General features: G+C 37.2%; 1 protein-coding gene across 1 annotated transcript in view; it reads right to left on the reverse strand.

Annotated features, from left to right (window-relative positions):
* Positions 1–27,529, reverse strand: part of ADAM7 (ADAM metallopeptidase domain 7) — a 73,152-nt gene that overhangs the window by 32,548 nt on the left and 13,075 nt on the right. The window contains exons 7-14 of the mRNA XM_059695438.1: positions 25,048–25,240; positions 23,335–23,388; positions 20,305–20,376; positions 9,614–9,783; positions 5,971–6,055; positions 4,405–4,535; positions 2,382–2,556; positions 268–357 (exon numbers count right to left, since the gene is read on the reverse strand). Coding sequence (XP_059551421.1) covers positions 268–357; positions 2,382–2,556; positions 4,405–4,535; positions 5,971–6,055; positions 9,614–9,783; positions 20,305–20,376; positions 23,335–23,388; positions 25,048–25,240 — 970 coding nt within the window. The remainder of the gene's footprint in view (positions 1–267; positions 358–2,381; positions 2,557–4,404; positions 4,536–5,970; positions 6,056–9,613; positions 9,784–20,304; positions 20,377–23,334; positions 23,389–25,047; positions 25,241–27,529) is intronic.

Below are 27,529 nucleotides of genomic sequence, written 5' to 3' on the forward strand. Positions count from 1 at the left end.
TTTAAAAGAAGCAAGAGTAATGTTAGCCATGTAACTCCATTTCTGAAACACCAAGCAATGCATACCCACTTCTCCACTTCCCAGACCAAAACACTGCCCAGTACTTAGAAGTCAGAGCATCTCAGAAGAGTTGCTGTTGTGTACAAGCAAGCCGAGCCCGAGTCTGGGATTCGTGGCAAAGGAATTTAGTGGTCAGACAGCACGTTGGTCCTTTGTTCACATAATCGACTACAGACAGAGAAATCTGGAGCTAGCAACGGATCTTACTTGACAAGATTCACAGCATTCTCCTTCTGCACAAGCAAATCCTGGCTTCAACAGACACTTGTTGGCATCACAGCAAGGATTAGTGCACTCCTGGCAAAAATTAAAAATCAGAAATTGGATTGCAGTTTGGCTCCTGTCTGAAGAGTTAATCAGCTGTGCTTCTGAGAAATTTAGCATCACTTGTGTTTCAGAGTTAAATACAAATGCATGGTCCTTAGCTATGACAGCTATACAAGGTGGGGCAGAAGTAGGTTTACAGTTATTCGTATGGAAAATAATACAATAATAAATAAGAATACAATAATGAACTCTGTAAACCTACTTTTGCTAAGCCGTTATAAAGACTACTGCTTGCCATTGGTGTTGGGGACTTTTACTTTGTTTCCTTCCCACCTGGTTGCTCAGTATCCCAAAGTTCATGACCTCCCATTCTCCTGATGACCGTTCTCTGGGAGGGTCTCGCTGCTTCTCTATTCTAAAGGTTTGATGTGAGATAACACAACTTCTGAAGATCTGATTTCACATTTTCCTTAAGAATCCAGGTATTTCAGGCTGACATTTACTTTTTAATGCATAATTAAATAATAACAGCAAGTTGGACACATAGGCTCTATCTGCTCATAATTTAAACTGCAAACAGAACTGTCTGCATCTGGTCATGTGAGTTACTTCATATGTGAGGGCGAAACTGTGAACCATTACAAAGAAGCTTCATGGGCAAAGGCATCAATTTCAAAGTTAAAGCCTCTGTACATTTCATGAAAGAGATTTGAAGACTTGATGTTTTGTAACCTATGGATGTTTTGTAACCTTGATGTTTTGTTCCCACTCTAATTGTGGAGTCCCTTAATTGCCATCCTACTAGACTTCTTTTAAAAATTAAATTTATTGGGGTGACATTGGTGACATATCATATAGGTTTCAAGTGTGGGTTTCTTACTTTTTGGAGTTGTGTCACGTCTCCAATGCACATACTCAGAATGAGGTCTTTGGACCTGCAGCATCAGTATAATCTTTCAAGTTGGTAGGAATGAAATATCTCAGCCCACTCCAGACCAATTGAATAAAAAAACCACATTTTATCAACATATACAGCTGATGCATCTGTACTTGGTAATTTGAGAAGAAATTGTCTAATACAATTTCTTGAAATAAATAACTCGATGTTGAAGAAAAGCTGATGAAGAGTTACTTTAAAATTTGCCTCAAAGGATTATTCTAAATGTTTCAGGGACTAAGACTGTAATATATATATGAAAGGTTAGAAGTTTCCTGATCAATTATAAGACAGTTTTTTTAAATAACATGAGCTGTCACACCAGGCTATAGCTAACCTCATAATTTCCAGAGTAAAAGAGGATTGACTGTGAAGGATTTTGTAGAGTGAATTCCTACTGTTCATGAGAGACCAGAGAATGACACAAACAAGCCCTACTTACAAGAAGAGCCAATCTATAATAATAAAAGGGTAATATGCTAATTATACTGGACGTCATTCTGGATGTCATCCCGGACATTCTTCCAGACCAAGCTGGGGCTGAAGAGAAGCCCAGGTCCCGGGTGCCAGAGAGAAGCAGGTGCCGGCAGCCAGGGGAAGGAAGGCCTACTCTTGCACGAATTTTGTGCATTGGGCCTCTAGTTAATATATAAAGCAGTGACTGTGATGGAGTGGACCTCCAGCAAGATCATTATACACAATTTATTACTCAGTAGGAAGCCTTTGATAAGGCTGCACCAACAGCCTGTTTCCAAATGACAAAAAAGAAGCATGGTCTTTAAAGTTTTTACGAGGAATTTCATGGTTGATTAATGGCTACATCCCTGCCTAGGTTCTAGCTGAGCACAAACTTTGTACTTTAAAGACGTGCCCTGGCCAGTTTGCCTCAGTGGATAGAGAGTTGGCCTGCGGACTGAAGGGTCCCGGGTTTGATCCCAATCAAGGGCACATGCCCAAGTTGTGGGCTCCATCCCCAATGGGGGGCATGCAGGAGGCAGCCGATCAATGATTCTCTCTCATCATTGGTGTTTCTATCTCTCTCTCCCTCTCCCTTCCTCTCTGAAATTAATAAGAATATATTAAAAAGAAGAAAAAAGACAGCATCATTTGCAAATACCTGAGCAGGGCCACAATCACATTCTTCTCCCTCATCCAAGTTCTTGTTTCCACAAGATGGAGAATCATTTGAGTTATCAGTAAATGGAACATTAAACATGCATGCTGGATTATAATCATTCAGGAATTTCTCATACTGTATTCTGTTGCATTTACTGAATTTTAGTGCAGGAATGCTAGAGATAAGTTAAAAGTAAACATTAATCATATCATTGCATACTGGTAGAATAACTGTGAAAATTTTATAAATAATTTAGAAAGAAAAATATAAATAGTAAACTATAAAAGTCTATTTATTTTTCTTACTCTTGCCTTTCTGTTACAGCAGAGTGACTGAGCTCTTCATTATATAAAATGTCTTATTGAAACACAGCCAACAAATGCTGTTATGGTAAAAATGCGTTGACTTTATAGCACCAGAAAATCCTTCATGAACCTTGGTTTAGGCTGATAGTCCTTGTTTGCTGCTCCCATATCACTTTTTATTTTTTCTTGAACTAATCGATATACTTGGTTATCATCCATGTAAGACCACAGGCTTCTCAGTGCAAAGACTGAATCATGTTCAATTTTTTGTTTTTTTTAAAGAAAAGCACCTGTTGCCTTAGCCTGCTTGGCTCAGTGGATAGAGTGTTGGCCCTTGGACTGAAGGGTCCCAGGTTTGATTCCTGTCTAGGGCACACACCTCAGTTGCAGGCTTGATCCCTGGCCCTGGTCGGGGGACATGGGGGAGGCAACCAATCAGTGTGTCTTTCTCATATCAATGTTTCTTTCTTTCCGTCTCTCCCCTTCCTTTCCACTCTCTCTAAAAAATCAATGGAAAAATATCCTCAGGTGAGGATTAACAAAAAAATGAAAAATAGAAAAAGAAAGGCACTAGTTACTACAGTGGCTAGAACAGAATAGTTGTCTATAAATATTTGTTGAAACAAACTATTCATTTAATAATATGTAACACATCCTCGGAATGGGATATAGTTTTAGAAAACTGAAATTGATCTCCCTCCTATTTTCTTTTTCTTTTGACTCCTTTCCATCCTTATTGACACATAGATCAAATAGAGATGGACATTTAGAGTCCTGAATAAATTAGATGATTAGATTAGGATGGTGGGACCCTGAAAATAAATGACTAATTATGTGGATAACCATATAAAATTAGATATCAGTAATTAATTCTTCCCCTATGCTAGTCACTATGCTTGGGTCCTTTAGCTATTTTCCTCCATTTAATCAATATATAGAAGTACTGGTTACCATCAAGTAATATTTTTTCTACTTTATACAATGCACTACGTGCGCCTACTGTGAAAGAGTTCAGAGATGTGCAAGGCTTGGGGCCTGACTGCAGCTAATTCAATGCTGGGAACAAGCTGGACATCCTCTCATTCTGTCTCTAGGGAGTGCCTTGTATGTGTCTGGGACTTTTCTAGACAGTGGTTCTATAACAATGAACAAAGAAAAACAAAACAAAACAAAACAAAAAAAACCCCTGACCTCATGATATGTGTATTTTAATGGAGGAGGAAAATAACTAAATATGTAAAACATAGACTATATTAGATAGTGGTTAATACTAAAGGGGGGATTAAAGCAAAGGGTGAGGGTGTGCACACTGTTAGAGTATATCTGTGAGGGGACAGGATTGAAAAACTGGATCAGGTAGCTACGAAGGCTTTGCTGAGAATGATGTTTCAGGAATGATGATAAACCAAGGCATGTGGGTGTGTCCCGTTCCTGAGCAGCTGGGTATAGTGACTAATTGATTGTCATATATTTTTGCAATGTGCTCAGATGGAGTTTTAGAATTTCTCTTATTTATATCACTAGGAGATACACTACCAATGAATATGATTTAGTTCCCTGAGGGAAGCACCTTACCGTAACTGTTTTTGTAATAGACCTTCTGGAGTATATTTAGGAAAAATTCTATATAATCACAATATACCCCTACAATGTGGAATTTGAATCAAAAGTCACTCTCAAAATATTTAAATGTGTTCTTTATATCATTTGAGCCTTACCTTCCACCTTTATCCATCACACATGTTCCCAGAGTGCAGGTACATGGGTAATCGTCATGCTGCAGCCCAAGGTTATGCCCCAGCTGATGGGCCATTCGGCTTGCAATCACATTAAGGTCAGGTAAAAGGTCCTGATGCCAAAAGAAGATGTCATTAGACATTTCTACAAGACAGCACACTATAGGAAATAGTGCTTTGAACCAATGGTTGAAACCTGTTTTCTAGCTTCTGGTTAACTGATACTTATTTGAGAGGCCATGGATTTACTCCCTCTTCTGCCCCTCAGTTTCTTTAATTTTATAATGAGGTTGGACAAATGATGTTTTGAGTGGCTCTAAATCTACCATTTTGAAATTCTTTTTTTGTGGTATAATAATGGTCATTGTTGGAGTTATACAGACACATTCTTACAAATAGCTAAAAATTATTAACTAATGCTCAATTAAATAAACATTACTACCATCCATATACCAGATAATCAAAGGGTAAAAATAAAAATATGTGTGGTTCATGTTTTCAATGTGCAGTCTCACATTGCACAAAATTGTTATGCAATCATGAGAATGGAGTTTCTACTTGAAGAAAACCAGAAGGGTCAGTGCTGCAAAATCCAACACAAAGTTGATTGTTACCTGTTTGTAGTTCTATTTAACATTTTAATCTTTATATTATTTTCAAAAATATGAATTTCCAAAGGGAATGGAATATCAGGTTACTGTAAAAGTAAAATACCACTAATTTGGTAATTTCATCTTGCTCATTTAAGTTTAAAATATGCTCTAGGTTATAATATCATAATTTAAGTAGTGACTGCATATTAATGATTAGGTTGACTCTTTATGCAACATTTATGATATTGAAATTCGATGATTCCATGGGCAAACACATAATCATACAAAGAATCATACAACAAATAGCTCATGAATTCATTTTAATAAGTTCTAGCTTTTAATTTCAACATCGTAACAAGCCTGGGCTGAGCATTTCAATCATTGGGTAGGCACTAAAAAAAGTAATCCAAGTCTTAATGTTTTCAAATATTTCTTTAATATGGTTACTTGGACAGTACTTACTAGAAGCTCAGTGACTTGGGAAAGGATCAGATAAACAAGGGTCAGAGTCAGCAGTGTGAAGGTCTTATGCTTTTGGAAAAGAAATTGCAAGTCTGCCTTGATGTGATATTTTATATGACCTATGCAATTTCTTTTCAGCACAAGAACAATTATTCTCATTTGCTAAATCAGTCGAATTTAATGGACTTTACATGTCCTGTACACAACTCTATTTAATATGCAAAAGAACTTCTTAAATCTTTGCATATTAATTTGTATATGATGTTATCTTAAATTATGAACACTGCTTTACCTTTATTATTCATCTATAGTTTTTTTATAAAACATTTCCTTTCTCATTTAATAAAAGCAACATGGAAGTTTGATCATGACATATGTTGGTGGGGATATATGAAGGAATGCATACCTGGTCCCTTTCACTAGGACACAGAATACTACAGAAGTTTAATTCAAACTTTTATTAAGTAGTATAACATAAATAAACACAGCCCACCTTGACAACACTGCAGGAATAATAGGGCAGGCACATACCCCCTGGATAAGAAATTCCTTGTGCATGGCTATAAAGCCACTTCCCACTATAAACAAAATGAAAATACACTCTTCAATATGAGATAGTAGTTCAATTAATACATGCATTGAACCACAGTGAACTCCCACAATGCTAGTGCCTTTGCACATGAAAGTGTCTTTTCTTTTTCCTGGAGTTAAGGATGACTTCAGTTGATATTAAGCTCATTTTAAAACTGTGGCATATTAGATGCATTGAAAAGTCAATGCAATATTTAGTTGAAATCATATGAAAGCACTTTCTTAAAAATAACAATAGTACAGCCCCATTTTACTTGACTTCAGTTTACCCTGCATCCAGCTCTGGATAAAATAACTTTAAAAAAAATTAAAGTGTTTAGAGCCTGGCCAGTGTGGCTCAGTGGTTGAGCATCACAGTTTGATGCCTGGTCAGGGCATACATATGCCCAGGGTGCAGGCTCAATCCCAGTGGAGTGTGCAGGAGGCAACCAATCAATGATTCTTTCTCATCACTGATGTTTCTATCTTTCTCTTCCTCCCTGAAATCAATAAAAATCTATATTTTAAAAAAGGTTCAGAGGTAAAAATGCAACATAGTGAATGGACTCAACACCATGATTAATTGGTTGTATTTGAAAAATTTTAAAAATGTCGAATCAGCCATAAAAAAAATATAGAGAATTTGATATCTATGATCAAAGATTTAGAAGAGTTGTCATGTGAAAACAGAACTGTCCATAGATTAACTGAAAAGACAGATGTAGATGTGTATATCAAAGGAATCTAAATCTGGTATGCTTTCAAGAAAAACATTTAGAGTTGGAACACCTAAAGAGAGCTATCATGGGCTGGTAGGCCACTCCTAGAGTATAGTAGGGATTTAAACACAAGAAAGGTGGTCAGGCTGGATGACATCTTTTAATCTTTAACGTGTTCAACCAAGAAGATGTACTCTGCCCAGCCAGCATTGCTCAGTGATTGAACCAGGAGGTCACTGTGTGATTCCCAGTCAAACACATGCTTGAGTTGCAGGCTTAATCCCCAGTAGAGGTTGTGCAGGAGGCAGCCAATCAATGATTTTCTTGCATCATTCATGTTTCTATGTCTCTCTCCCTCTCCTCCTTTCCCCTAGCTGAAATCAATAAAATATATATATATAACATATACATATGTATGTATAATATGTGTGTGTGTGTGTGTGTTTATATATGTACGAGAGACCCAGTGCACGAAATTTGAGCACTCTGTGGGGAGGGTCCCTCAGCCCAGCCTGCGCCCTCTCGCTATCCAGGAGCCCTCAGGAGATGTCCAACTGAAGGCTGTCAGTCGGACATCCTTAGTGCTGCCATGCAGGCCAGAGAGGCTCCTGCCACCAGTGCTGCGCTCATCAGCCATGAACCTGGCTTCTGGCTGAGCGGCGCTTCTTCTGTGGGAGTGCACTGACCACCAGGGGCAGCCCCTTCATTGAGCATCTTCCCCCTGGTGGTCAGTGTGCATCATAGCAACTGGTCGTTCTGCCATAGGGCTGAAACTGGCTCTCTGACATCCCCTGACGGGTCCCGGATTGCCAGAGGGGTCAGGCCAGGCTGAGGGACCCCACCAGTGCGTGATCCGGGCTGGGGAGGGATGTGGGAGGTTGGCCAGCAAGGGAGGGATTGTGGGAGGGCTCCAGGGCATGTCTGGCTCATCTCTCTCAGTCCCAATCAGCTGGACCCCACCAACAAGCTAACCTACCAGTCAAAGCATCTGCCCCCTCGTGGTCAGTGCATGTCATAGCGATTGGTAGAACAGTAGACTGCCTGCCCCCTGGTGGTCAGTGCATATCATAGTGAGTGGCATATCATTAGCATATTATGCTTTGATTGCTTGAACGGACAACCAGACGACCAGACACTTAGCATATTAGGCTTTTATTATATAGGATATGTGTGTGTGTGTGTGTGTGTGTGTGTGTATAGATGTCCTCTATTTCTTTCTTTATGATTGAAATGTCCCTATGCCTACATTTTAAAGTCTCAGTATTGACAATACATCTTGGAGGAATATGGAATTCTGGTCTCCCTAGACTCTGAATTTCTTGGGAGAACACCACCTGTGGAGATGAAGCACCTGAGAAAGCAGGATCCAGATTCTGATTTTGCTCATAAACACTTAAAACCAAGAGTCACACCATGACAATGCCATATATTGTGCCTCATCTCTTCTAGATCTATGTGAATAGAGAAGGGAAGATATATAAGAAACTGAACACCTGAGAAATCCCAAACATGGTGCCCAGTTAGACATTTAGTAGCACTCCCCATCACATCATTTCTCTATTTGTAGACATACTGTTAGGAGAGAAGTTACCTCTCAGAGACACTAATGGAAGTAAACGATTTTCCACTTATACCCATTTAAATATTTTTAAATTAATTGATTAATTATTTTTTAACACATGTCTAAGGATTGGGCAAAGGGGCTAATCTTGCCACTACAGAAGTTGTGATGATGTTTTACTTCACTACTCATAATTTTGAATTATACTAGTTCATGAATATGCAAGCCCAAGCCAGGTACACATTTCCCCTGGAAATATGTGCTATGGGCCATCCCAGTATGGAAATCAGAAATGATATTGCACTAGAGGTCTGGCTCACTCTCATTATTCTGACAAAGGGCTGGAGCTGACCTCTGACTAAAGGCTTTGGAAGCTTCACAGTTCTGAGGTCAGACTGAAAGTTAACATGTAGATAATGGTCAAAGCCACATTGGCAGGCTGTGTTTGCAGACTTTAGGAGAAACACTGCTATTATAGGTAGATGAAGTAGGCAAAGTGGGTACCCATATCTTAGAGCAGCTTTAAGGGAGTCAGAAGAGATGATAAAAGACTCCAATGCTCCAAACTTGTTCTTCCATAAATTAACATTCTTTACGATAACAGGGTATGTGAAACACAAGGTTGAAGTCAGTTCAGCTTCACAATTATTTACCATTTCTCTACAGGCTGAGTAGTGTGCTTAGGTATTTTGAATAACTGAAATGATTTTCAAATGGCCCCATTTTTAAGAATTAATGACCTCAGTATTCCAGATAAATTCAGACTTTTCCTTAGGAATATTAGACCTATGGCAGTTTTAATTTATCACATTAGTTTTCTGTCATTTTGAATAGTAGAGAAGATGCTTTTAAAACACTAGTCACTGGATGAGCACACATTGATGAGGGGGAAATGTTCAGAGAATAAGGTGTTTTCCCAGAAAAAGTTGATTTTGGGGGAGTGTTAAAATAGTATGGTGTGGAAGGCTGAAGGAATGAGAGTTGAAAGCGGATAGGTAAAGTACATGGATTCTGAAATTGCTTTACTTACCTAACAACATTTTTCAACCCTGCCGAGGAATATGAATGTATTAAATTTTTCCTTTCTAGTGTTCATCACTATTAGGAAGGAAGTTCTTAAAAAGTTCATATGGAAATTTTCTATGTAGCTAGACATAACATTTTGTCCCTGTGTACTATCCAAAAATGTCAATTGCCTTAAAAATATTTTGTTTTTCCTTGTTTTGTTTTCTTTTTTTTTTTTATAAACCTCCTAATGTATGCAAGGAAATAGAGCATTTACTTACCTGAGTAACAAAACATGATCATAATTCTTCTTTTTTTTAAGCACTGCTTGTTGCCAAGCTGAAAAACGTGATAAAGTTGTTTCCATATTGGAATCGATTTTTATTTTATCTCCACTTGTCCACATCTCAAAGCCAACCAATGTAACATGAATGTCAAAAGATTTATAAATCTGTTTAAAATAAAAAGAATTTTTCACGAAGTCAAGTTGCATAAAGATCCTTTCCATTAGCATATTCTTTTACATTAAAAAAGAGAAACATTTGCAGTGAGTGCATGCCAGAGAGAACTCCTACACCTTGAAGTTCTCATCCATGTGCCCAGAACCAGCCTCCCAGGATCCCATGCTGACAGGGCTGCCATAGCAACACAGACCTGCCCTGTGACTGCTCCAACCCAGGGGCCAGAGACTGTTTTGCCAGTCCAACCTGGTGAGCCCAGGCAAGGGTCACAGGACCACACTGCAAGTATCCAGCCAGAGGTTCCTAGGACACCACCCTACTGCAAGTACCAGGCCTCATAGGGAGTTGCACACTAGAGGAACTGTGCACGCAACCCCACTGACCCTGAATAACTGAAGCAGACAAAGGAAGGATAAGATCTATGGGAGAAGGGGTTACAACTCATAGCAATAAAGGTGCGAGACTCAAGGCAGATCCAGCCTCCAAGCTAAAAAGTCCTGGGCCACTGAACCACTATGAGCTTCAACCTCTCAAGACCTCAGGTAGGGTGCCCAGGGCCAGGAAGAAACAACAAAAATGGGGAGATAAAGAAACAATGCCCAAAGGAAAGAAAAGGAGAAATCACCAGAAAAGGAACTAAATAAAATGGAGGCAAGCAATATGACAGAGAAAGAATTCAGAGTAATTGTTATAAAGATGCTCAACTGTCTGGATAAGAAATTCATCAACATATGTGAAATCAAGAGGACATGAAGAATGATATAGTGGCAATAAAAAACACAATGGAAGGTTTTAACGGTAGACTAGAAGAAGTGGAGGACTGAGTCAGTGAGTTAGAAGACAGGGTAGAAAATAACACCCAAACTACACAGCAATTGGAAAAAAAATTAAAAAGCAGAAGGAGAGTTTAAGGGAGCTTTTGGACAACATAAAATGAAGAAACATATGCATAATAGGGGTGCCAGAAGGATAAGAAGAGGAGCAAGGATTAGAAAACTTATTTGAAGAAATAATGACAGAAAACTTCCCTGACTTGGGAAAGAAAACGTCACACAAGCACAGAGAGTCCCAAACAAGATGAACAAAAAAGACCCACACCAAGACATGTCATAATTACAATGGCAAATGTTAATGACAAAGAAAGAACCTTAAGGGTTGCAAGAGAGGACAGAAAGTTACCTACAAGGGATCTCCCATTAGACTATCAAATGATTTTTCAACAAAAATACATCAAGGTAAAAGGGAATGGAATGAAGTATACTAAGTAATGCAAAGCAAGGGACTGAATCCAAGAATACTCTATCCAGCAAGGCTATCATTCAAAATTGATGGTGAAATCAGAAGCTTTGCAGGCAAAAAAAGCTTAAGGAAGTTTATCACTACCAAGCCAGCAATGCAAAAAATGCTAAACAGATTGTTGTAAGAGAAGAAATAGAAAGGGAAGAAGAAACACAGTCATAAAGAATACAAATGACAACTAACAAGCAATTATCAATAATAGCCTTAAATGGAAATGGATTACATGCTCCAATCAAAGGACATAGAATTGTTGAATGGAAAAGAAAACATGACCTATATATATGCTATATATAAGAGACCCACCTCAGAACAAGGAACTCACACAGACTGAAAGTGAAGAGATGGAGAATAATTTTTCAGGCAAATAGAAATGAAAAAAAAAAGGTTGGGTAGCAATACTTACATATGACAAAATAGACCTCAAAGTGAAGGCTATTACAAGAGATAAAAGAGGCCACTTTCATAATACTAAATGGATTGATACAACAAGAAGATATAACTCTGATAAACATATATGCACCCAATACAGGAGCACCCAAATACTAAATAAATAAATAAATAAATAAATAAATAAATAAATAAATACTTCTGGAAAATATCAAGGAAGAGGTTGAGAACAACACAATCTTTGTAGGGGCTTTAATACCCTATTGACATCACTGGATAAATCTTCTAGAAAAAAAAATCAACAAAAAAAACAGCAGATGGAATTAATTGACATCTTCAGAACATTTAACCTCAAAACTATAGAATATATACATTCTTCTCAAGTGCACACAGGACATTTTCAAATATAGACCACATATTAGGACACAGGCAAAGTCTCTTCAAAATTAAGAAGTTTGAAATCATACCAAGCACCTTCTCAGACCACAATAGAATAAAATTAGAAATCAACTACAATAAAAACAATCAAACACTTGGAAGCTAAATACCATGCTATTAAACAATAATTGGTTTACCAAAGAGATCAAATAAGAAATCAAAAACAACCTGGAATCAAATAACAATAAAAAACACAACAATCCAAAATTTATGGGACACAGTGAAAACAGTTGTTAAAGGGAAGTTCATAGCACTACAGGCCCACTTCAAAAAACAAGAAAAAATGGTAATAAATAATCAACTCTACAACTTAAAGAATTAAAAAGAGAGCAACAATAAAAGCCCAGAGTAAGTAGAGGAAAGGAAATAATAAAGATCAGAGTGGAAATAAACGACATAGAGACAAAAAAAAATCAATAGAACCAAGAGCTGAATCTTTGAAAGGATAAATAATATTGATAAACCTCTATCCAGGCTCACCAAGATGCAAAGAAAGAGGACTCAAATAAACAAAATCAAAAATAAAAGAAGTGAAGTAACATCTGACCCCACAGGAATACAAAGGATTGTAAACAAACAAACAACAAACAAACAAACAAACAAGCAAACAAAAACTATGGACAGATCTATTCCAACAAACTGAACAACCTAGACAAAATGGACACATTCCTAGAAAAATACAATCTTCCAAAATTCAATCAATGAGAATCAGAAAATCTGAATAGGTCAATAACTACTGAGGAAATTGAAGCAGTAATCAAAAAAATCCCATAAAACAAAAGGCCTGGTCTGGACAGATTCACAGGAGATTTTTATCAAACATTCAAAGAAGAACTAAAACCTACCCTCTTTAGATTATTCCAAAAAATTCAAGAGGAAGGAACACTTCCAAGCTCTTTCTATGAACCCAGCATCACCCTAATCCCAAAACAAGATAAAGATGCTGCAAAGAAAGAGAATTATAGGCCAATACCCCTGATGAACATAGATGCTAAAATCTTCAACAAAATATTAGCAAATCGCATCCAACAATACATTCAAAAGAACATACACCATGACCAGGTGGGATTTACTAGTATTCTGGGGATGCAAGGCTGGTACAGTATCTGTAATTAAATAAATGTGATACATCACATAAAAAAATTGAAAGACAAAAACCACATGATCATATCAATTGATGCAGAAAAAGCATTTGACAAAATCCAACACCCTTTCTTTATAAAAACTCTCAGCAAAGTGGGAATAGAGGGCTCATACCTCAACATAATAAAAGCCCTATATGACAAACCTACAGCCAACATCATACTCAATGGGCAAAAACTAAAACCATTTCCTAAGAATAGGTACAAGACAGGGATGCCCACTTTCACCACTCCTGTTCAACATAGTACTGGAAGTGCTAGCCATAGCGATCAGACAAGAAGAAGGAATAAAAGGCATCCAAATTATTAAAGAAGAATTAAAACTGTCCTTATTTGCGGATGACATGCTATTGTATGTAGAAAACCCTGAAGACTCCATCAAAAAACTACTTGATTTAATAAAGAAATTTGGCAACATAGAACAATACAACTTTAACACACAAAAATCTGTCCTTTTTATACACCAATAATGAGAACTCATAGAGAGAGAAACTAAAAAAACAATCGCATTTACCACTGCAGCAAAAAAAATTAAGATACCTAGAAATAAACTTAACTAAAAAGGCAAAAGACCTGTACTTGGAAAACTACAAGTCATTGAAAAAAGAGATAGAGAAATATATAAACAAATGGATGAATATACCATGTTCATAGATTGGTAGAATCAACATCATTAAAATGTCCATGCTACTGAAAGCAATCTATAGATTCAATGCAATCCCCATTAAAATACTAATGGCATATTTCACAGACTTAGAACAAACTATCCAAAAATTTATATGCAATTAAAAATGTCCCAGAATATCTGCAGCAATCCTGAGAAAGAACAACAAAGTTTCAGGAATCACAATACCAGGTTTCAAGTTGTACTACAAAGCTACTGTTCTCAAAACAGCCTGGTACTGGTGCAAGAACAGACAAATAGACCTATGGAACAGAACAGAGAACCTAGAAATTGACCCAAGCCATTATGCTCAAATAATATTTGACAAAGGAGGCAAAGGATACAATAAAGTCAAGACAATAAATGGTGTTGGGAAAATTGGACAGATATATGTAAAAAAATGAAACTTGACCACCAACTTATACCATACATGAAAAAAAATTCAAAATGTATAAAAGATTTAAACATAAGATGGGAAACCATAAAAATCTTAGAAGAATTCATAGGCAGCAAAATATCAGATATAGCTCGTAGCAATATGTTTACCGACACATCTCCTAGGATAATGGGAACTGAGGAGCAAATAAAAAATGGGACTACATTAAAATAAAAAGCTTCTGCACAGCAAAAGAAACCCTCAACAAAACAACAAGAAAGCCCACTTTCTTTATGGGAGAACATAATTGCCAATGTGACATCTGATACGAATTTAATCTCCAAAATTTACAGGGAACTCATACAATTTAACAAAAGAAAGATAAACTGTCCAATCAAAAAATGGGCAAAGGACCTAAATAGACAATTATCAAAAGCAGAACTACAGAAGGCCAAGAGACATGTGAAAAAATGCCCAAAGAAACTAATCACCCAAGAGATGCAAATCAAAACAACAATGAGGTACCACCTCACACCAGTCAGAATAGCTATCATCAACAAATCAACAAATGATAAGTGCTGGAGATGATGTGGAGAAAAGGGAACTCTAGTACACTGCTGGTGGGATTGCAGACTGGTGCAGCCTCTGTGGAAAACAGTATGGAGTTCCTTCAAAAAATTAAAAATGGAACTCCCATTTGACCCAGTAATCCCACTTCTAGAAATATATTCCAAGAAAACAGAAACACCAATCAGAAAGGACATATGCATCCCTATGTTTATAGCAGTGCAATTTGCAATATCTAAGATTTGGAAACAGCCTAAGTGCCCATCAGCAGATGGGTGGATTAAAAACTGTGGTACATCTACACAATGGAATACTATGCTGCTGTAAAACAGAAAGAACTCTTACCATTTGCAATAGCATGGTGGACCTGAAGACCATTATGCTAAGTGAAATAAGCCAGTCAGAGTAGGATAAGTATCACATGATTCAATCATTTGTGGAATATAATGAACAACATAAACTGATGAACAAAAATAGATCCAGAGATATAGAAGCATCGTCAAACCTCAGTGGGAAGGCAGGGGAGGGGAGTGGTGGGGGTGGGTGCAGTTGTGGGGGGAAGAGGTCAACCAAAGAACTTGTATTCATGTAAGCATAACCAATGAGCACAGATAATATAGGGGGGGTTGTGGGGGCAGGCTGGGAGGGGACAATGGGGAGTAAAGGGGACATATGTAACACTTTCAACAATAAATAATTTTAAAAAAGTAATTTTGCTCTGGCCAGTGTGTTCAATGGTTAGATTATTGGCCTGTGAACCAAAGGGTGGTGGGTTCTAAACACTGTCAAGGGCATGTACTTGGATTGCAGGTGTGATCTCTGGCCCTGGTCGTGGAGCATTCATAAGGCAACTAATTAATGTGTCTGTCTCTCTCACATTGATGTTTCCTTCTCTCTCTCTCTCTCTCTCTCTCTCTCTCTCTCTCTCTCTCTCTTTCTCTTCCCTCCACTCTTTCTATTAAAAGAAATCAATGGAAAAAGTATCCTCAGGTAAGGATTAACAAGATAAAAAAAGTAATTTGAATGCAGGAGGTCATAAGCAAAAAGTACAGGCCTCAAACAAAACAGTTATATTGAAACCTAAGGTGGGGTGAATCACTCAGAATACTGGGTGAACTGCCATGGCCAACAAAGAAGCTAAATTAAAAACTTCTTAATAACCCTTGAGCTCAAAATGTTTTAGACTAAATAATTTAGCAAAAGTCTGAGATTACAATTGACCTGAAATATGAATTCACTGATAGTAGGCACATGATGGAATGATTGTTCTTTATTCATTTATTTCCTTTCAGAGTTAGCTCTGTGGCAGATTAGAAAGTTGACATTGGTTTTCAAAAACCAATAGTTAGCTGCTATCTTTGTTCTCCATGTTTGGTTTTTTGAACTACTTTGTTGTCTAAGAAATCTTATTGTGGATTGCTCAAAACAGGAAGAAACAGTTGCAGTCCATAAGTCTTCTTGCCGCTATTCGCATCTGCTTTTGTAAATTCCCAGTTGATAAATATTTGATGCCAGGACAAAAGAAGCGTTTAAGCAAATACAGAGATGTGCAAAAGTAGGTCTACAGTTGTTTGTATGGAAAATAATACAATAATTAATAAATAATAATACAATAATAAACTCACATACTTACAACTATAAACCTACGTTGGCCAATCCCTGTATTATGAGAATTTTGAGACAAATAACTATGTTATATCAAAATTATTTTCCATACTAGGTGGTTTGAAAGAAAGAATAAATGATAAATTAGGAACACTGAGTTTACAATAATGGAGAGCCTACTCATATAATATGAACAGAGAATGTAATTGGTTATTCAAAATGTTTATACAATATGTGAAGTTCAATGAACAAATTGAACTACCAAGCAAAATAGAGACAGATTCAGAGTTAGAGAGCAAGCAGACATCTCTAGTGGTGGTGGTCGGGGGAGGGGAGACAGGTTGTTGCAGGGGCGTGAAGGGATTGAGCAAAAAAGAAAAAAAAAAAACAAGGAAGAATTCAAGGATATGGACAACAGTGTGATGATTGTATCATGAGGGGGAGGGGAAGTGGAAGAGGGCCTAGAGGGGATAAATGGTAACTGAAAAAATAAAATCAAAAGATAAAATAATAAAAACAAAAAAGTTGAATACATCATTGCTATAAAAACCATGTCTTATGTCCATTGGTTATGCTTATATGCATACATACAAGTCCTTCAGTTGATCTCTTATCACCCTCCCTCCTGCCCCCCCAATAAGACACTGCGGGGTAGGGGAGGCCAGGGGATTGTCAAGGGTGGGGAAAATAAAAAAGGACTCATATGTAATACCCTTTGTAATACTTTAAGCAATAATAATAATAAAAAAACATATCTTAATTTTCCACTTTTCTTAACCTAAATAATATGAATATATTGAATTCCATGTATCAGCATAACCTAACAAGTTTGTTTCATAACCATGAGAATGAGGTTTTTTTTCAACTTCAAGAAGTTAGACCTTTAGTTAAATCATCATTTCAAATCTGTATTGCAGCCTGTACAGTGGGGCCTTGACTTACGAGTGTCCTGACTAACGAGTTTTTCAAGATACGAGCGGTCTCCCGGCCAATTTTTTTGCTTTGAGTGGCGAGCTAAAATTCGGGTTATGAGCCAGCTTCAGATACCCCACTGCTAGTTGGCATAGCGAACGTCACAGTGAATGCCACAACATCAGCCTAGCATTCAATTCATTGTAATGGTGAAAATTGATTTGACATACGAGTAATTTGAGTTACGAGCTCCATCACGGAACGAATTAAACTCGTAAGTCAAGGCCCCATTGTAATGCCCATTCCTTTTGGTTCCGATTTTATTGTGGAATAAACCTTATGAGTTAGGTCCCACAGAACAAGACTTTTTTAAACCTGGGTTCTTTGGATTCTCTTCATTCACGGATGGGCTTTAGGTTTATAAAACTCGTTGCAAGTGAAAATGGAAACAATATTTGCCATCCTTCAAATATGTTCTCTTCTAGTGAGAAAATATCCTATAAAATAAAGATATGTTTTATGGTTGAGGACAGAGTGTTTAATGAGGTGGCTACTGCCAGACTCTCTAGCTAGATACAGCTAGATCTGGCCCAGAACAGATATTGCTCCCGTAAATTCCTTCAGACTGTCTGACTCCTCCCCTATGGGCAATATGGGGCATAAAAGACCAGTAAGAGTAACATGATGGAAATGGTCAAGGACTTGTAGACCATGCTACTTTAAACTGTTTGTGGTATGACCTCCTATTCTAAACTGAAAATATTTAATGACAAGTTCAGCAATGTGCAACAATTTTGTATTTATGTTTACTTTGGAGATGGGGTAAGGATAAAGACAATTACAAGATAAAAGAAATAAGAGAAAACAGAAATGACTATGAGATATACACATTCAACTCTACATTGCTCCTATATTTTAGAAAATGTCACAGGGAGAATTTTTAATCTCCATAGACATAAATTTAAATTTAGAAGGAATTCTGCTTCTGCCTAAGATGTAAATAGTTGTAAAGAATGCTGCTTCTATCTTGACCAACAGAAAAAAAGAATCTACAAAATTTTATTTTTTATTGAAACCATGAGAGCTGAAGTAACTAGGCAAAACAGCCTGAAATCTAAAATAAATTGTACAAGAGCATCCCCCAGTGGCAGAAAGAGAGAAGAGAGATGCTTTGTGCCAAACAGAGAGATGGGAATCCACCAAATATTTTTAAGGAATTGCTAAAAGATAAGTGTGGGATAGAGTGAGCGTATAGGACCCCCAGGGAGACTCAGACGCAAGGAAATATGCCCGTGCACAGACTCTGGGGAGACACACAGCGGAGGGCGGAGTGGGAGGCTGGAGATATTCTCCCTGGGTGGCACAGGCCTGAAGGGTGGGAGCCACTGCTGCCTTGGGGACATTTTAAAGCTACCAAGCCCCTCTCCTGAGAAACAAAAGCCTTAAGCTGCTGTGTGAACTTCGGGGACCTTTTTCTTTTACAGCCTCAGAACTGAAGGGAAGACCTATTATGGCTGAAAGGAGGGAAAAGAATAACATCCACCCCTAGAGAAAAGGGAGGAAACTATCCTGAGGCCAGACCATTCAAGGGCTCCTACCAAAGGAGGAAGGACATGAACTTCGAGGTAGCCAATGGCCATGGGCAGGACTTTCCTAAGACCAAGGATCGATCAGGATAACAGAAAACACTTTGGTCCCATAACCAGGCCAGCAATTACTGAGTAAAACACAAGAACCGATTACTACAGAGGAAGAGATCTGTGTGAAAGAAAACCTCCTTTGAGCACTGGCCCTTGACAAAGCCCTGAGGTGGAAGTTGAGATTGAAGCAGAAATGAACAATCCAGGACTCACTCTAAGCACAAGATAACACTACAGAGACCTGAAGCTCCTGGTGCACTGTAAGTAACAATAGCAATCGCAACCCCCAAACCAGTGTAATTGCTGACAAGATTGATTTAATCCCATTTGTTAATGGCCTGGTCAAAGAAGAAGGGATAAATATTATTTCCTCTGTCCCTACTATCCTCTACATAATGTCCAGTATCCAATAAAATATTAAAGAACACACAAAAAAGCAAGGAAAAACAACCCACTGTTTGAGAGATGAGTCAACAAAACTAGATTCAGAGATATTCCAAATGTTGACGTTATCTGACAGGAACTGTAAAATAATAATTATTAATATGTTATAGCTCTAGTGGAAAGTATGGATGTGGTAGGCAGAATTTTAACATAAAGTTGTATAAAAAATTTCCAAGTATTTGGAAACTAAGTGACACAGATATAAAACCATTGAATCAAAGAGGAAATCATAAGGGATATTAGAAATATTTTGAATTGAATGGAAATTAAAACATCAAATTTGTGAGAACCAGCTAAAGAACATATACTTATTGTTTGACCCAGCATTCTTATTTCTTAGTCATTTACAAAAAGAAAATAAACATTTATGTATGCACACACATCTATATGCAAATGTTGAAAGAAATCTTATTCATTATAGCAAAAACTACAAATTGATCAAATGTCCTTGAACTGGTGAATGAATCACCGCTGACCTAGATGGGGCTACTCATTATAGCATCTTCCTTTGGGCTTTCTTTATCCTAGTAATGGAGCTCAGTGACTTAGAAGGAGCCAGAATAAGAAAACTATGTATAATTTACAGTATTGTTTTGTAAAAGAGGTTATAGTTAATTATAGATTTTGCTGAAATATTTTCCCTAATTTCTGTGTCAAAATATAGAAAATAAATTACAGCTTGCAAACTTTTTTGCTGTGCACGGTCATGGAGCGGTAATTTACAATAGTGGATTTGATTTATGAATGATGGGCATTAAAATCTTTGTATATTACCTTAAATATTTTTGTGATTAGTGACCAATATTTGAAATTTATTTAAATGTTTATTTATTAAATTCCATTTACTTAGAAAGCAAAAAACTCAGACCTCTGGTTCATTTGTTGCTGTGAATTTAATTAATTCTTGCTAATTAGTCTACTGGGTGAATTTTTGTCTTTTGGGCTGCCTCAGAACCACCACAGAAATTCAGCAGTATCTATCCTAAAAGTTTCTTTCCATTTGTATTTTTAGCTTGATTTAAACTATAAAATCTTACCATGTTGACAAAATTGACCATTCCCCAAATTCGATTCCTCAGTTTATTGTGAGGATAATTATTCCTGCGATACTGCAAATATAAGCATAAATATCTGTTAATAATAGGAGTTGAATACAAATTCAATAAAATATTTCACACATTATCAGGTCTTTCAAAGAAAAACGTATTATTTGTATTCCTTCCAGTCAGCTAAAAATCTTGGCAACTTAAGCAAAAGTATATTTTGTATATGACACAGCTACAGCACTTTCAAAAGACATGCTTCAACTTAGCAATTACTTTACATGTTTTTATAACTTTGTCCCCTTTCACATTGTATTATATTACATTACATGATTTATCAAATCAACTAGTAAGTGTTCTTTAGATTTCATATTTGTCATGCTGATGAAACAAAACTTTTAAAGCTTCACAGCAACCACTATATTGCAAGAAAACAGCAACTTTATCAGCCTTTCTGAGTCCATGGTGGCCACAAACTAAGGGACATGTAATCAAGGGTCACCCTGGAGCCAGAGATGTGAGGAAAGGGGCACAGAACTGTTGCTTGCCCTTCTCTCCAGGAAAAGACTAGGAAGGAAATGCCAACTTCCCTACTCTGGCCTATTCTTTAGTTTTTTCTCCTAAGGCAGTTTATTATTATTTTCTTTTCATTAAGTTCATTTGGGTGACACTGGTTAACAAAATTATATAGGTTTCAGGTGGACAATTCCACATGATCTGTACACTGTATTGTGTGTTCACCACCCCAAGTTATGCCTCTTTCCATCACCGCCTATTCTGACTTCGGTTCGCTTCTTTCAAATGGATTCTCTATTTGTGCCATCAAGACCTTGTTCTCAGTATTATCAATGTAGACCTGACAAAATATATTTAAATAGTGGCCTGTTGCACAAAATTTGTGCGCAGGGCAGGGGTGTGTCCCTCAGCCAAGCCTGCACCCTCTCCAATCTGGGACCCCTTGGGGGTCCCTGAACAGGGATCGGGCCTAAACCGGCAGTCGGACATCCCTCTCTCAATCTGGGACCACTGGCTCCTAACTACTCATGAGCCTGCTTTCCTGATCACCCCTAACCACTCTGCTTGCTTGCCTGACTGCCATCAACTGCCCCCCCCACTGACCTGATCGCCCCCAACTGCCCCCCCCACCAGCCTGATCACCCCCAACTGCTCTCCCCTAACTGCCTCTGCCTCGGCCCCACCACCATGGCTTTGTCTGGAAGGACATCTGGAAGGTCTCCTGGTCTAATTAGCATATTACCCTTTTATTAGTATAGATAATAATATAAGGTATCTTGTGGGGACAAATGCAAATGGTAAAGTTTCTTACCTAATGAAAATAAAAATAAATATCCTTTTCTGAATCCTGAAAGTATCCTCTAGTTACCATTTCATTGCTGTCCTGTTATCATAAAGATCTACATATCTCAATGATATAACATTAGAATCTCTTCAATTATTATCTACCACCTACTCCTCAACTCACCACTCACTAGCTGACTATCACTATTTCATTGAAACTATTCTTGATAAATGTCCTCTCAATGATCAACCCATTGAACACTTTTTTCTCATCTTCCTGGTCACCTTGTTCACATTTAATATTGACTATTTTCTCTTTCAAGACATTTCTTATCATCCTGGTTTTCATTATGCTACACATTTCTAGGATTTTACTGTGCAGAGGTTTTTCTTTTCAACCATCCCCTTAAATTCTAAATAACAAATGTTTTCACTCCAGAATTCCCATTGGTGAATGGGTAGGACTGGCCTAGTATACATAGTTAATAGAGATTTTGAGGTTGTCTTAGGAACTACAGGAATAGAGTACTTATCAATCATTGATTTCTACCCATGGGGTAAGAAAGAGGGATGGACATGGGGTCTTTGCACTTTTATTTCCAAGCCTTTATTAAATGTTTAGTGTTCCCTAGGATCAGACATTTGTGCTGTGCTCTGTCTTTCAACTTGCTAAGTCTGGGTGTACACATCTGTACCCTCACTCTACCTCGCTGCTTAAAACTCATCACATTGCTTTCAAGATGTATCAAACCCTCAACATGTTTTCCAAAGCTGCCTTTGTTTTTCCTCTTCTATCTTACCAAAATACCCTAACTCTTAGTCTTTATTAATACATTATTATTAAGATTAAAGCTTATCTTAACTTTCTTTTAAAAATTTAGTTAACTTGTTCTTACCAACATGCCAATACGCCTATCTGTCCATTAGTGCCTAGAACAGTGATGGCGAACCTTTTGAGCTCGGCTTGTCAGCATTTTGAAAAACCCTAACTTAACTCTGGTGCCATGTCACATATAGAAATTTTTTGATATTTGCAACCATAGTAAAAGAAAGATTTATATTTTTGATATTTATTTTATATATTTAAATGCCATTTAACAAAGAAAAATCAACCAAAAAAATGAGTTCGCGTGTCATAGGTTTGCCATCCCTTGCTTAGAACTTACTAATTCATTTAAAAAAAATTTGTTTCTTTGCTTTTCCCATGCCTTATATTTCCCCTGCCCTTTGCCACAGGCAGACAGAACATTTTCTTTCTCTTTGCATTTTTAATGCGCAGAACCTTTCTCTTTCCCTCTACGCGTCTGGGCCAGCTCTTTCTGGCTCTGGGCACCAGGCGCTGGTCTGCAGACTGTGGGTCACAAAGCCTTTGAGTCTTATTTCCTACTCGGAGGCTTTCTCCCTCATTTTTAGCACTTGGCGATTCCTTGTTTTTGTGGTTATTGCTGTTATTTTTGTTTGTGTGGTTTTAGTTGAGTTTAGATATAGTTTTATTTTTTACATGTTGTTCAGCATTTTCACGTTTGTAATGGGGAGGGCAGATCTTTTTTGGCGCAGTCTGCTGTACTACTAAAGGATACAATCATCTCATATACATCTGTTTGGGGAAGCTAAAAAGAGATTGAGCCCAGGATGAAATCCCGAATAAAACTTTTTTCTTTGTTAGAATCACAAATCTAGTTTTATAAGGATGAACGAAGAGACAATGTTCATCTGAAAACTCACCACGTTACCGTCAGCAACAACAAACAGTTCAACATAGTTTTCTATATGGGTGACCTGGAAGTTTATAAAAAAATTGAATGAAGTATAGTTAATATTTCTTATTTTAACATTTTAAGATAACATTTGTAAGGTAAGAAATGTTAATTTTTATTGATACAAGAGGTGTTATAGAAGTATATTTAATTATTCTAGAAAGTTATCTAAATAAAATCCATTGTATTATTAAAACATGTGGCCCTGTATAACAGATTGTAATAAACCTGAAATAGCATTCCATACTTGATTATCTTTTCTTTCTTTGTTAAGTCTTTCATATAAAATGTATTATAAATGAAAAAAAAATTATATCTAGTCTTTTACATTAGGTGTTTTGTTTTATTTACAAAGTAAATGCTTACTAAGAAAACTCTTTTTTACTGTGGTACATCTACATGATGGAATACTATGCTGCTGTAAAAAAGAAGGAACTCTTACCATTTGCAACAGCATGGATGGAACTGGAGAGCATTATGCTAAGTGAAATAAGCCAGTCAATGAAGGAAAAATACCACATGATCTCACTCATTCATGGATAATAGAGACCATTATAAACTTTTGAACAATAATAGATACAGAGGCAGAGCTGCCTCAAACAGATTGTCAAACTGCAGCGGGAAGGCCGGGGAGGGTTGGGGGACAGGAGGGAGGGGGGTAAGAGATCAACCGAAGGACTTGTATTCATGCATATAAGCATAACCAATGGACATAAGACACTGGGGGGTAGGGGAGGCCAGGGGATTTCAAGGGCGGGGGGGATGGGGAGGGAAGGACACATATGTAATACCCTTTGTAATACTTTAAGCAATAAAAAAAAGAAAACTCTTTTTTTAAAAAAGCATCCATATATAAAGCTCAGAACTAACATAGAGCTAATTATTAGCCTACAGTCAGGCTAATAGAACTGATTATTTTTCATTTACTCCTGCTCCTCTCTCCAAATCATCTGTATTTCAGTAGTCTAAATCCAAGAGAACATGTATAAAAGTTTCTAATTATAGATCTTCTATAAAATACCAATACTAAGAAATTCTATGTTTTCAGTTTTTGATGGCATACATTGAGGTTCATGCATATTCTGTGAGTATAAATCAGGGACATGTTCAAAGATTGACTAAGTCATTCTTATGTGGACTAAGTAATCTTTTATTGATTGATTTACTCAATTGGACTATGAATATGTGAAAAAGATGAACATTCTTGGAGCTTAAAGACTAACCTCTAGGGGGATTTAAGGAGATATGAGTTGGCTGTAGAGAAAATGAACTCATTATTACTCTTAATTGTCCTTAACAGTTAATGTTTGACCTAATTAAAGGGAGAGAATCTTGCTTATCAATTCCCCGAAAATGTCAACAAACACAAGGGCAGTCAATATCTAGGATAGGTTTCAAGACAATGTAAATTTCATTCTTTCCAGCCACCTGTAGCTCTAATGCTCAAAACCTATACACACCTTGCTGATATTCCCCTTCCTTGAAACCAATAGGACAAACTGAGATTTACTGTATGGAACAATCACTTTCCATATAGATAACAAATACAAATGTTTGACATTTCAGATTTCAAACAATAAAGACTCAGATAGTATGCATACTTCCTTCATTGAGCTCAGATTTTCTCTCTTGAGATCATAAAGGAATCGAGAAAAATATAACTTAAAAATAAAGCACTCACTTCCATGTTGGAGCCTTCCATGGATTTAGAATTATTGTTTGGAGTAGTTGTCCTTTTAAAATTAAGCTCTGTACAAGAATAATTGGCAGCATACTGCATTTTTGGGTTATAGTTGAATACTAAATGTTCTCCCTCATCTGAATATTTCACTGGTTCAATGAGGTACCTTTGGTTATATACCCTGAAGAATCCCCTGTGGAAATTGAGAATACAATGTATAGGTAAGAATTTTTATTATTACATTACCATATGAAACTACTCTATTCTATTTTTATTGATGTTGCCTTTTAAAGTTTTTATTATATATTTTATAATTCCTCCCTAAATTGGTTTTATTTTCAAATTTAATTTTTATGTACTTTCCCCTGCTTCCATTTATTTTATTACTTTTCATATCACCATTTATCCCCCATATACCCTCTTCTAAATCCACCCACCACCCTGACAGTCACCACACTGCTGTCCATGTCCATGAGTTCTTTCTCTTTCTTTCTCAATCCCTCCACTTGCCCCAGCACCCCCAGATCCATCTGCCTGCTCTCTATCTATGAGTCTGTCTCTATGTTGCTTGTTAATTCAGTTGGTTTATTAAATTCTACATATTAGGGAAATTATATGGTACTTGGCTTTCTCTGACTGGCTTATGCTACTTAGCATAATGTTCTCTAGGTCCATTCATTATGTTGCCAAAGGGCAAAATTTTCTTCCTTTTTATGGCCAAGTAGTCTTCCATTGTGTACATGTACAACTCTTTTACCCACTCATCTACTGATGGATACTTGGACTGCTTCCAGATCGTGGCTATCTCTATATCTCTCTATATAAAAGGCTAAGTGACTGCCTGTCCGTCCATCCAACCGTCCAACCAACTGGTACATATGATATGCACTGGCAATTTAAAAACAAACGTTGACTCGCCCGTGTGCCGTATGTATAAAGCTCTAGCTCAGCGGTTCTCAACCTGTGTGTCGTGACCCCTTTGGGGGTCGAACGACCCTTTCACAGGGGTTGCCTAAGACCATTGGAAAACACATATATAATTACATATTATTTTTGTGAGTAATCACTATGCTTTAATTATGTTCAATTTGCAACAATGAAATTGGGGGTCACCACAACATGAGGAACTGTATTAAAGGGTCACAGCATTAGGAAGGTGAGAACCACTGCTCTAGCTGGTGCCAATCACAAGCGTGTGTTTTGATCTGTCAGCGATATTAAAATATTTCTTCTATTTAATTTCCTTTCAATGTGCATGAATCCATGCACTGGACCACTAGTAAATAATGCTGCAATGAACATAGGGGTGCATATATTCTTTTGAATAAGTGTTTTGTGTTTCTTTGGATGTGTTCCCAGAAGTGGAAATGCTGGGTCATAATTCAATTGAATTTTTAATTTTTGAAGTTACTCTATACTGCTTTTTAAAAAATATATTTTATTGATTTTTTTAGAGAGGAATAGAGAGTTAGAAACATCGATGAGAGAGAAACATTGATCAGCTGCCTCCTGCACACCCCCCACTGGGGATGTGCCCACAAGCAAGGTACATGCCCTTGACTGGAATCGAACCTGGGACCCTTCAGTCCACAGGCTGATGCTCTATCCACTGAGCCAAACTGGCCAGGGCTCTATACTGCTTTTCACAGTGGTTGCACCAATCTGCATTCCCAACAGTGCACAAGGATTCTCTTTTCTCCACATCCTTGCCAACATGGGTTGTTTGCTGATTTATTGATCAAAGCCATTCTGCCAGGTGTGAAGTGATATCTCATTGTGGCTTTAATTTGCATCTCTCTGATGATTAGTGATGTTGAGCATTTCTCATATGTCGATTAGCCATCTGTATAACCTCTTTGGAGAAGTGTCTATTTAGATCCTTAGCCCATTTTGTAGTTGGATTGCTTTGTTGGTGTTAGTTTACACTTTTTTTATATAAATTTTGGATATTAGCTTCTTATCAGATGTTCTAGTGAGTAGGTCCTCCCACGGAGTGGGTTCCTTTTTCATTTTGTTGATGGTTTCCTTTGTTGTGCAACATCTTTTTAGTTTGATGTAGTTCCATTTATCTATTTTTTCTGAGGTTGCCTTTTAAGAAAGGGGAACTATAAAGGCAAAACCTCATGAGATTGCGGCCATGTGTTATGAGTGATAAAAATATGAGATAATATGTGTTCTTTGATTGAATTAATACCTTTTGTAAGAGTCAGCTCATCTGGATTTCTAAGAAGCTTGACAGTCCAATCTCTAGTTTCAAGTATTAGGTCGAGTAACAATTCCCACCGGGGGCTGTAGATCCCTGGTAAGTCTCAGATTTCTTGCAAAAATGCTGTGAATTTTTATGTCCATCATGCATTAGTTGTAGATTATATATTAAAGTACAAATGCTATTATGTGATGATTTTGTTATTAAAGGGGTTCTCATATTTGAAAATACTGAGAATTACTCAAGTAAATGGCTCACCAAGGGAGACAGAAGTTT

Source organism: Myotis daubentonii, chromosome 5 (assembly GCF_963259705.1).
Source record: "Myotis daubentonii chromosome 5, mMyoDau2.1, whole genome shotgun sequence".
Taxonomy (NCBI): Eukaryota; Metazoa; Chordata; class Mammalia; order Chiroptera; family Vespertilionidae; genus Myotis; species Myotis daubentonii.